General features: G+C 47.3%; 3 protein-coding genes across 3 annotated transcripts; all 3 read right to left on the reverse strand.

The window, feature by feature from the left end:
• Window positions 1–3,884: 3,884 nt before the first annotated feature.
• On the reverse strand, window positions 3,885–6,050 carry N7537_010909 (uncharacterized protein; the record flags this gene model as incomplete). The annotated part of the gene is made up of 2 exons (XM_056901963.1): window positions 3,885–5,039; window positions 5,096–6,050. 2 exons carry the CDS (start codon window positions 6,048–6,050, stop codon window positions 4,060–4,062), a joined length of 1,935 nt encoding a protein of 644 aa, XP_056747250.1. The 3' UTR covers window positions 3,885–4,059.
• A 2,308-nt stretch (window positions 6,051–8,358) lies between these two features.
• On the reverse strand, window positions 8,359–9,669 carry N7537_010910 (uncharacterized protein; the record flags this gene model as incomplete). Its single annotated transcript, XM_056901964.1, has 1 exon — window positions 8,359–9,669. The coding sequence occupies one exon, from the start codon at window positions 9,667–9,669 to the stop codon at window positions 8,359–8,361; it is 1,311 nt and encodes a 436-aa protein (XP_056747251.1).
• Window positions 9,670–10,220: 551 nt separating this feature from the next.
• N7537_010911 (uncharacterized protein) lies at window positions 10,221–11,715 on the reverse strand (the record flags this gene model as incomplete). The annotated part of the gene is made up of 3 exons (XM_056901965.1): window positions 10,221–10,609; window positions 10,668–11,277; window positions 11,362–11,715. 3 exons carry the CDS (start codon window positions 11,713–11,715, stop codon window positions 10,221–10,223), a joined length of 1,353 nt encoding a protein of 450 aa, XP_056747252.1.
• Between the last annotated feature and the right edge of the window lie 209 nt (window positions 11,716–11,924).

Consider the following 11,924-nt stretch of genomic DNA (forward strand, 5'->3'; position numbering starts at 1 on the left):
TTTCTACTGACCCAAAATATCCTGGCGTCAAGGACCCTGGTAAGACATTTCGTCAGAGAAAAGCGAACCTCTCTCCAATCGGCAGGTATCTGAAGGTACAGATGAAACGGTAGTGGCTGAAAAGAGGGCGAGCTTAAGGATCCATCTAGAACTCGGCGCCGATTAGTGCAGGAACAGCCTGCAGAAGCTGGAGAAGAGCCACTCAGGGATTGCAGACTGGGGCCGTTGACCAAGGCGCTTGCCGGGGACCAATCGCATTTAGCATCGGTTCATCCATCCGTGGGATGTGACTGTGAGATCAGTCGACATTAATTGATGACCAGCCAATAAGCATCCTCGAGTAAAAATAGTGTATGAATATTAGGCGCTTGATCGGCACGGAAACTTGCATATGGCCGAGGGTCGAGAGGAAAGTGTTGAGGGTAAAGTCCAGGTATAGAGTCCAGGTAGGGTACCGGAATCCACGTGCAGTTCTTTGATATAGGGTCTTTCATCTCCTCATATTTTTAGTGGCTTAAACTCACCTTTAACCGAAACCAACTATTTCCGATTCGGTGTAGATTCAAGTTCCAAAAAAATTTGAGTAACAAATAATGCGACCGGTAAGAAAAAAGAGAAAAAATAAAAATAAAAAAAACCCTGGCGCCTCGCCCATTTGTCGCCCACTTTCTGCGTGGTGATTCCATATGTGCTTATTATTGATATTCATAATCTTTTCCTTTCCAAGTATACAAGTCCTTTCATGCGCCTTCGAAGCGCCGGGGTTGACCAATCAGAGAAGGGACATAAAGTACTACTTTGGGGCTAACGGTGCTGCTTGGATGTCACGCAAAATCGACTTCTTTTTTTTTATTTTTATCTTTTTTCCCAGGGGTAACCCCCTGCAAGGTCGAACAGTGAGATGCTAGTGGCGGGTACCTGAACGCTCCGTCTCACCTCTTGACTGATTTATATGGACCCTGCTAAAAAAGCCGAGCGCCAACGAACCTGTCTAGAGCAGAAGACTAGTGGGGTTGCCTCAACAGCTTGAGGGGTTCCTCTAAACATGAAATGCCATTACTATCACATTTCCGATCCAAAGCCAAATAAAGTCCTGAGGTATATCTAGCTTAGCTTGTACTCCTCCCTGACTTATTACTCCGCAAAAGACAGGAATTGTATGACTTTGGCTTTGAGAGGCAGAAGTGTTGATATTCCATTCTTTCAGCCATGTTCCATAGCAAACGTTCTATTTATTTATTTATTTAGTTTCTGGAAATGAAAACAGAAATGCAAATAATCTCTTGCGGCGCGTCGGACGATGACTTTGTCTGCAGGCTTAAATTCGGGTTAACGTGAAACGCTCAACTAAAAATACCCACGAATGAGAACTTTAGTGCCACGGGAATACTACTACGCTGTACCCCCTTGCAACTGTCGGAGTCCAGACAATTGTATTAATTTGTAAAACCTGAGGTGTTAATATTAATATATTCGCCTCAATGTTACTGTGCAAATGCTACACGAGAACCATCTGCGCCCAGGTTGCATTTTATATTTCTTGCCCAGGCGGTGTTCCTCCGATGCCAAGGCTTGTCTAGACTTCCTATTATGTCTAGCTACTCCGTGCTCTGTATTTAGGGGCAATATGTCCCTTGACAATTTATTCTAAACATATGGTTAACCGTAGGGCGTCCGATAGTCCTGACTAAAAACCCTTGCATACGGAGTACTCCGAGGATATTCAGTCACTTGTAGAGTATATTAATACTACATGATTACGGAGTATGTATTCATATTTGACAACATAGTGGGAATCAGTAGGAACTCAATAGTTTTTGTAGGTATACTCGCATAGCATCGTATAACTATATCAGGTCATTATCCGATTGGTAGAACGTCATTGCAAATGTCCATGGAGTACGGGGTAGCGCACTTAACTACGAGAAATGTGGCGTTTACTTCCATTCAGGACGGAAGACTAAACAGTCAAAGACCCATGGCCTTCTTTAACTGGTACTTCTATACTACGTGGGATCAATGCGCACTGCTTTTGGAAGATGAGAAAGTACAATTCTCCTCTCGAAACTAAACATTCTTACGTGGAATATAGTATCCCAGTCGACAGACTTAAAGTTGTTTACGTTTGTTTTCCTTGGTAGATGAACTACCTGTATAGGAAAATCCGCAATAAGCTCATGCGAAACCCTTGACTACTAACTTGACCTCTTACACTAGAGAATTTATATTCTAGACACCACCGTGAAATACTTGCAAATTCAAATAGAACAAAAAGAAGTAACGTTCATCGCAGATTTTCTTGACAGATATCAAAATGAATATACAAAATGCACCAACTAGCGGTGAACAGAACGAGCCTCCAATTGAGCAGTACGATCTAGTCCCACTTCACTCTCCCGCGACAACATTCCAATATCTATACATTAAACATGGAAGACGCCCTTCGCCCAAGCAAATAAGCCTTTGGGTACTCACTCCGTGCGGGCTATCAATTATGGTCAACCCATTTCAACACCAGCGATAGCCTCCCATTGGAGTGCATCGACCTAAAATCCCTTCTCAAAGATACACCTGCATTTCTCGCCGACGGATTGGTTCCCTCGGACAGAGTACTCTCATTTGCTTTTGCTTAAAACGGTGGCAATCTTGAAATAAAAGGTCAGCAGTAGACGAAGTCACTCTCAGCATTAGTGATGGGGGCTATAGCATCATTGGGTCTTGATGTCAATGGCTACTAGATACACACCATGTAAGGCTAGTGAAGTACCCATGTACCTCTCCGAGCAGGTGTTTAGGTACCTTCCCCTCCCACTTCTCTCCCACTTCTCTCTCTTATTCTTTCTCTCTTCCTTCTTCAACATTCCAGGCCCGCATTGCACTCCATGGTTCCCTGGACATTCAACAACTCTTTGAACTTCTTCAGCTCCAGGTCCATACTTCAACATACGGGTGCTATTGTCCAGTGAAGGAAAGACGTACCCCGAGGCACTGATTTCATCTTTGATGCGGTCCAGTTAAAGCTGAAACTAGGTTAGGACCTCGGTCCTAGTTCAATGGCACGAAGCATATAGGGCGGATAGCCTGAAAGGACCTCCCTTAGGAACCGATCGGGCTGTTCTACCCTCACCTCTGTGGATAAATACTATACTTTCCTGAGTTCTCCACTGTCCATCACGAGCTGAACCAAGGGGCTCTGTTCTCATCTCCTCCACGCAACTCCTTGAGCCAATTTTTGGAACCTTTTCACAGAGATAGCTCTCTGTTGCCCGAAGAAGTTTCTAATGACACTTTGTTTTTTTAAGCTTCCTTCCTTGTGGTTCCGCTTCTATTTTTACCTAGTGCTTATGTTTTGTACAATAACACCGGAGGGGACAGCAGGAATGGTATGGGATAGAGAAATGATGCTAATTGCGGACTATGGGAGATCTACTTGAATAAGGTTTAGGTGGGTCCGGAGCTGGGGTGGGTACACCGCAAGGTCTGAGCTTCATTAGAGGCTTAATATCAAATGATTAACGAGTACGAGAGAATGTAATATAAGTTTCGAATGTTTTTGATATTGGTAAAGGTAAATGCAAACAGCAACTAAATCATCCATCGCTCGTTAAAACGCAAAAACCAGCAAGTTTTCAACTCCAGAAATCCAAGGTATCCCAATCCCCCGCGACAGGCGAGGGAGAAAAATGGCTAGTCAATAGATATGACATGATGATGAAGAGAAAAAAAAAAAAGGAATGACTGGAAAGATAATCAAATATCAGAAATGGATCGCTTTTGTGTTCTAAGAAGAAACATCGATCTTTCCCAAGCCAACTCAATGTGCACCGCGGATCTACCTCAATCATTAAAAGGATAGAGTGATCTCCACAACACATTAAGTGGCAAGATGTAATATGACCAGAGCGAAGAGCCTGTGCGCTCAACGCGAGGTCGACAGGGTCAAAGGCACAAGACACCAATAGGAAAGTCTGCCAGCGACTAGAAACAGATAGAATAAATTGTGGCCGTGGTTATCATATGATCTTGGTGGAAATCCAAAAGTCGTGCAATCGTGAGACCTCAGAGAGGTGCTGGGATGGGGAGCTGAGAGCGACGTTGCTGGGCATCCATCAACTTGCGTCGCACAGCCTCGCCACCTGCAATGCTGCTCGATTTGCGCTTGCGGGTGGGAGTTCGCTGGTCGTTGTTCTTGGCATGTCGGAAGACACTGGCAGGACGTGCGGGAGAGTTTGCGGGCATGAACTCGCGGTGTTGGGGGAGGCGGAGGAGCGCCTGGTAGCGGTTATGGTTGCGACGGAAGGCAGTGACAATACCCTTGTCCAGGTGATTGAGGAAGCGCTCTTCGTTGTTGGTTGGTTGCGACTCAGACTTGCGGGTGGGAGTAGGTGTGCCCATGGACTTGGCAAAGGGAGCGGCCATTGGGGAGACCATGGCATCATCATCCATGTCCTCATCTTCATCGGAGGATCCATTGCCAAAGTCGATGAAGTCGTCGACGTTGAGAGCAGACTCTGGGTCATCTTCTTCATCTTCTTCGAACGAGCTGTCGATGGTGAAGTCCTGAGAAGGGTAGAATGCCTCAGGAGGGCCCATGACCTGGCCTCCCGGAGTGATATCGTTGCCGAGAGCGGTCATCATGAGGTTGGCACTCGAAGCCAGCATTGGGCTGAAATCAAGCTGGTTGGGTGAGGCGAGTGCATCCGTGTCGCTCTCATCAACCAAGTGAAGTGTGGTCTGGCGAGGGCTGGTGTTGGCAGTTCCGGGCATACTGTTGGCGGCGGAGTCCAGCCAGTCGTGGCGAGAAGAGGCATACGCGGGAATGATGACGAGATGCTTGCCAGTGCAGTCAACCAAGGCTACTGGCTTGTGGGGATCTGCTACGAAGGTTCCCATGATAGGCCCTCGGCGGCGGGGAATACAGTCACTCTTCTCATCCACAGGGGCCAAAGAGTCGGACGAATCCCGGCGGAGAAGGGATCGAGGGTGGGTGATAGTTGCTGGTGGGGGGAGATCCTCGTCTGTGGTGTCACCATCATCGCCTTTTCAAATAGGTTAGCAAAACCGAAATGCAATACGAATTGACCAATTATCATACTCTCGTAACCACTCAAGCTGCCCTCTGAGGATCCTTCAGACTCGACGTGGTAAATGCTTCCATGGCCGTAGTCAGCGTCACCAAACATCTCTTCTGATTGTCGGCGGGTGTTTCTCTGGAAGTTTTCGTTGTCGTTTTCGATCATACGACGCAACTGTGGGTCCAGGCTGTCCTGTTGTAAGAAGTCACCGGGTATGTCGTCGTCACTGTGGGAATCACTATCAGAGGACGAATCGGATCGCTCCTCGAAGTGAACTCGTCGGGCGACTGGAGTCTCAGCGGCTTCGCTGGTTACCTGAGGCTCGCCAAAAGTGTCCATGGCACTGTAAAGATGCTCTTCATCAAAGAAAGATGCAGCCGGTAGGAACATGTGATCGTCGAAGGAGTTGATAGCCCACTGATCATCGTCAAATCCAGTGCTGGGCAAAGGACGGTGGGTTTTTTCAGACTCTACGATCATCATTTCTTCCATCTTCTCAACGTCTTGGTCTTCATCCTCCGCATCTGTGATGTAGTCTACACCGGCATACACATCATCCGAGCTGTCATCCGAGTCATCGCCGTCATTGACGTCACTGCTGTCACTGGTGTCGTTCAGGACACGTCTTCTCTTGTTGATTGCGGATTGGCGCCCCGCCTTATGGTCTCGGCGACGACCATAAGACGGGGCCCTGACTGCTGGTTCTTGCTCATCATCTGCATCTTCTTCTGAATCATCTGCCTCGTCGCTCAGGTCCCCGAGGGACGAGACCGAAGAAACACTTGAGACTGATGATGATGAGGCTCTCCGCTTCCTGTCGGATGGCTGAGCATTGCCTAACTTTCGAGACTGACTGGCCTTCGGTGAGATATCGAGGTTCCGCATGATGTTGGGTTCGGGGGTCGAGGGGCGGGGGTGAGCGTTCTTGGCGGAGCTCTTGGGAGCCCGCTTGGAAGAGTATGAACTCTGAGGCATTTTGTAGTAGACGGGTATAGATGAATCGGGGTTATTTTTTTCAGGGTGGACTTCTTTAGTCCTTGCTTCTTGTTGTTCAAATGATCCGGTCCGTTCCAGGAGGATCCAATGATGGGACGAAGGAAAAGGGGTAGACCTTCCTTAGGTGAGAGGATGGTCGTAGTTTGGACCAAAGTGGCGATTTGTTTTAAGGGGATAAGTCGCAGGGAGGTGGGACGGAGTGGAGGGGATCAGAGAAGCGGAGTGGAGGGGAGGAGTCCAAGGAATTTTTTTTTCGTAATCACGAAAGCACCCGCAGTCCGTTGCGGACGCTGTAGTGCTCCTTCTGGGAGTTTGCTAGGGGGCAATTCCAACGCCTTTGTAGGAGGCGTCGAAAGAGAAACAAATATCGTCAAGTAGAATTGAAGATCGGAGCTGCAGGACTGGGGAGCCGGCAGGGACAGGCTCCCCAGCGAGGCATTTACAGCTCAACGAAGGCCATTTGGCTGAATTCTTGACGATATGTAGTAGATATGTAGTGAATAGATTGAGAAGGTTTCAATAAGTTCAGTGAAGGCCGAGGTAAATCAGTTGGGAGTGCTATGAGAAAGGGAAGAAGAAGAGGTCGTTTTTTTCCCCCAGGTGGGGGACAGCTGTGATTGGCTGCAGAACACGACCGCCTATTCGTTGGCGCCGCTCACCGACTCTTTCGCGCCAATCAGCGATCGCCGAAAGTCGCAACGGGAAAGTCATGAATTGGATTATCCACCTGGCCATTTACTTAAATTAGGTGGTTGCAATGACATTATATTGATTATATTGATATTGGGTTTTATTGCTGATGTTATGCAGTACGGAGCACTTGCATCTAGTATTCCATATTCACTGCTCGTAGAGCGTTCTAAGAATATATCCTGGACAGGCTGAATCGAGTCCAAACAAAACAAACCTAAAAAAACGTCATTAAAGATCCTCGGCGAAATCTTCCCCGGCAAAATTTTCGTTGACTATTCTAATTCCAAGCCTGCAAACTACAGATGAACTCAAGTTTCAAGTTTCGAGTCAGTGCTGACAGAAACAGCACATCAGAACATCTGCACTAGACGTCAAACTAGAATATACACGGTGCTGTGGCTGACCCGTGCGGCATGCATGATGATTCATATTCGGATCGGGATTTTTATTTTATTTTTGCATTTTATCGATGACACATCCTTGAGAGGAATCATATTGTTTCGTGTTTGGACTTCACCCAATTTTTCACCAAGACTATGGACTCATTGGTTCGAGCCATCGATCCGGCCACTTTTACGTTTCGAGTGGCAAAGCGCTCTACTCTATTCCGACCGGGTTGGCAAATTTGCCCGTGTCCCGGGAGCCTGCGGGTCTTTTTTTATTTTTGCCCCAATGGCTTAACTGCCTAACTGGCCTAACTGGCTTAAAAAAAGATCAGAGGTGGTAACTAAAAGGACAACATGGCTAAGGCTGGGCGCATTTAATATGCATGAGATATATCTATTTCTCTCTTATCTTTTCCAATCGGTGAGGGGGCCAACTCTATACCGTTAAATTGCAACGTAGTTACTTACTAGTATGTTCTACTTTGTACGTATAATACTGCGGATCAAGAACCATCAGGGACAAATGTAGAACGGAAGATCTTTCCGAGTCTCTCTTTTTGAGTCCATTCTGGCCCCTGCTGATGATCGGAAGCATGCAAGATCATCTATCTGCCCCGCAGTGGCTGCGATGGAAAAATTTCTACTACCCACAATACCAATCAGACTCAGTGAGGAATAAATATCTCCAACGCTAGCATTTTTTTCAGTTGAGGCGGATCATTCACCGCTCGGGTGTCAATCCTCCACTTGGCCACTTCGATGGCCTTCTAGCTGACAGTCTTCCCCACTTCCTTCTTCTTTCCATACAGTACGTACAATTTACGTGATTCTGGTGTCCAAACTCGGATTGCAACACAGTAGGGGTAGGTCAAAGTCGCTACAGTGGCATCTAGATAATGGGTGTGGATAGTTGGGTAATTCGATATGTCAAAATGGACCTATGGAAGAAGGAATTGAGTGTAGGGACAACGATCTCACAAATTGCTCCGTATATCTCAATTTCTACTCCTCAAAAAGGGGGTTATTTTCTTGTTTTTGGGCCCCATAATATGCAACAAAATGATTAGATCATACGGCTCCGCATGTAACACCATCTCCAATAAGAAACTGAATTCTGCTAGATTATATACCACGCTAACCGACCCCCGCATCGCTGATCACCAACAGCGCCAATTTGCATAAACACACCAAATTCAGCAATCATCAAATTAGTCACAAGGCCAAAGCGATACAAAATGGCTCGGGACCATTCTGTGACTTCCAATAGAAGTAGCAAAGAACACACCAGCATCTGCACATTTTTTGTTCAACTCCTCCAGTTTGCGCATAGTCTCCAACGAACTCTCATGAACCTCCGAAGGCCCATAACCTTCAAGCCCCAAGGAAGTAAGGCGTGGCAGACAATTTGAATCCAGCAAGCGTTCGATTTGATCGATAGCCCATTCGAGCAGCTCGTTGTGGCAGTGACACAGATACAAAGTCTCAAGGGACGGCGGCAAAAGCCCCACGAGTTCTTGCGTGGGCTCTAAGTTGTCGTCAAGCTTGGCAAGCATTGATATAGAAATATGTATATATTTCATCATGTTGAAATCAGCAAATGATCCCATCCACCCATCGTCGTCCTCCGGAGGCTGATACGATTCGCCACAGAGCCAGAACGCCTCTAGTGATGACTTGTGAAGGGATATGGATTCTCGAAGGGGAGCCGATACAAGATCGGGTCCATCTGAGATCATTCCTCCGCCAATATTCAACCGGAAAGTCTTGAGAGCCTTGCAAGATTCAATCCAGACACCGAATCCACACTCAGTGTTGGTCATCTCGAGATCGATATCTGTGACTCCCGAGAAGGGTGTAATACAGGGTTCTCCCTCCTTACGATCGGAGTCAACGATATAGGATCCTCCAATCCTACGCATCGCCGGGAATTTGAAGAACGGTTCCATGCAGCTTGCATGGATGGAATCTTCCGTATCAGACCATTCGGCAAAAGCTTCAATGAGGCGAGAAAATGTTGTGGTATCCTCTTTGGCAGCCTTCTTGAACATTTCCTCGACGTGTTCAGACCCATATGGATAGCATATGCTGATTCGTCTCAAGCCTCTCAGCTGGGGAATGAGCAAAGCTAACCAAGCATCAGTATTTCCGCGTTGTAGTTGGCCATAGGGTTGCGTCGACCAGCAGGTATCTGCGATAAGTCGGCCAATAAGGTCCGGATCATATTCGAATTCGCAGTCGATGTCCTCATTGTCATCTTCAGTATCCCAACTCTCCAACCGTAAAGATCGCACGGCCCTGGCCAACTGTGGTCGTCGTGCGATTGCATTGAAAAATCCACTGACTTGGCCAATCGTATGATTGCTAACATCACCAAGAATAACCTGGGAATAAAGGGTTGGTAGCAGAACTGTGTACAGTCGACGACATGATAGCACCAAGGAATAGCGATCACCCTGGTAATCTAGGTTTTCTGCAATGAGGCAGAGAGTCTCCTCTGGGAGGTCAAGAAATACAGTCATGATGCAACTCGTGAGGATTCTTTCGAAAGCAAAGAGATGGTTAGTTCCATTCAGGTTCGGCGAGAAGGTTGTCGTGTCTGCCCAGGGGCGCTAGGAATCACGGGGTGGGGGCGATAATTATCTACAACACTTCATAGAAGGCACAACCACTGCCACAGTATATAATCTATATTGAGAGAATATGGTGGTTGGTTATCACTAGAACAGTGAGCACTAAAAACCAACAGGAAGGAATGCGGGATATTTGACCGAAGAGGAAACAAGTGGGGACCGCCAAGAGCAACTATCAAAAGGAAAGCGGTTAACTACATGAAATCCGAGTGTTGTACTCCACAAGACCGAATGATGTTAAGTAGATTAAAATAACATAACTCCAAGTCTTTAGATGGACAAAATTCCTGGGCTACGAGGTTCCATTTAACAATCCCTCGATTCTGGATCGCCCACTCAAACTCCAAGGTCCCTTGGTTGGTTGGGTTAACAACCATGGTTCATCCATTGAAATAAAATTAAGGTGGGCAAAACAACAAAAAAAAAAAAAAAAGGGCATATCAAGTGCCAGGATAGGGCGCAACATTATTAGGCATGGGCTCTGTCTTGGCCCGACCAAACATAGACAAACGTGATTTCGACCGGGTAGGAACTGCCGCCGGCCGAGTATCTTGTGGAGTACTTCGTTGGTTTTCGCTCTCCGCTTCGGCCGGGACAGCAGATTCGACAGGAGCAGCGCGGGCCTCCTCTACCTTTCTAACGCCTTCGCGTATTTCACCAGACGTAGCACCCGGCGGTGCGGTCGTCGTCAAAGTCTCAGTAGGACGAATTAGATCCCCGGAGGTGTCTTGGTTAAGCTTAGCGATCTCTTCTTCCGTCACCAGACGCTCATTCTCCAAACGGACTTCGCGTCCGCGTTTGTGGCAGTACCACAACACAAAGAGGAGGACTGGAGAACGCCATAGTCAGCAAATTGACTCATGCACTTGGTGTGATGCTTTACTTACTAAACAATGCCAAAGACCAGAGCACATTCATACCCATAACAGCAGGGAATCGAGCTCGCAGGAATGTCATGATGGATCGCAGCATTCCTACAAGAGCAGCTGGCTTCGACACAAGTTCCTTTAGGCTTGGAATATTGACCCCCATCTTCTCTGCAGCTGCAGCGGCCTTGCCAACGTTCTCCATGTTGACACCGCTCTTGCCGGCACGGTCGGCAGCAACGGCTAGCATCTCTGGCGCCAAGGTCTCGGTCCAACGCTCGGGGAGTTTCTCGATCAACTTTTGCATGGGACCAGGCAGCTTTGTATAGGTTTCTTGTAGTTGGCGATTCCCGTTGGTCAGCAGCATCTCCAAGTCATGATAGGCAGTTGGTACGCCGTTGATCAGGTCTTTGAAGATGAGCTTGAACTTGCGCAAAAGCTCTTGTGTCTCCTCACTGATCGAAAATACACGGTTGTTATCCGCTGCCAGGTTCAATCGCTCAAGAATATCTGTCATGTCCTCTGCATCTTCATCTTTATCTGCCTCTTTCCCGTTCGTTGTTGTGTCCGACGTGGTTGGACGAGTCGCCGCTTCGGTTTGCGATTTGTTTGTATCGAGAGCTTCTTTATCCTAATTTCGCGAAGTCGTATGTTAGTACATACACAAGCCAGAGGTAATGATCCGAAAATGAACACAACTAGACAAATGACCAACCTTCTCTGTGTTTTTCTTCCAAAACATGGCACTCCACCGTTTTTTCTTCTGTTGAGGCTTTGCAACTTCCGACTTTGGTGTATCCGACCTTGTCAATGTTGCCTGGGAGTTCTTCCTTTCTTGTCTACCCTCCTCGCCCAGCTCCTTTGCCAGCTCCTCCCCAGGAGAGATAGGTAGAGGGATGTTTTCAGCTTGTTCGCTTAGCGCAGGTTGTAGAGGTATCCCAGCAGGGCTCTCTGTCGGGGTTTGCTCATTCTGTTCTGTTGAGATGGGCACAGATTCCGACTGGGCGGTGACTTCGCGTAGGTAGGCTTCATCTTCCGACGTCAAGACAGGCTTGGGTGCACTGGTCATTTGCGACGAACGCCGTAGGTTCTTTATTTGGTTGAGATATTGCATGGCCATAATGGAGGTATTTGCGGTACCAAGGACGGCAATATGGGGGCTTGTTTTTTTATTCCTCGATGGGAAATAGACGATAAGAAAAAGTAAGCCAAAACGGGACGGGCGCGTACTGAAGGTAAGGGGACGCGCGCGCTATAAAGTTTAGTGATAGATCAACT

This window comes from Penicillium hordei, assembly GCF_028827395.1.
Source record: "Penicillium hordei strain IBT 12815 chromosome Unknown utg000006l_segment0_segment0, whole genome shotgun sequence".
NCBI lineage: Eukaryota > Fungi > Ascomycota > Eurotiomycetes > Eurotiales > Aspergillaceae > Penicillium > Penicillium hordei.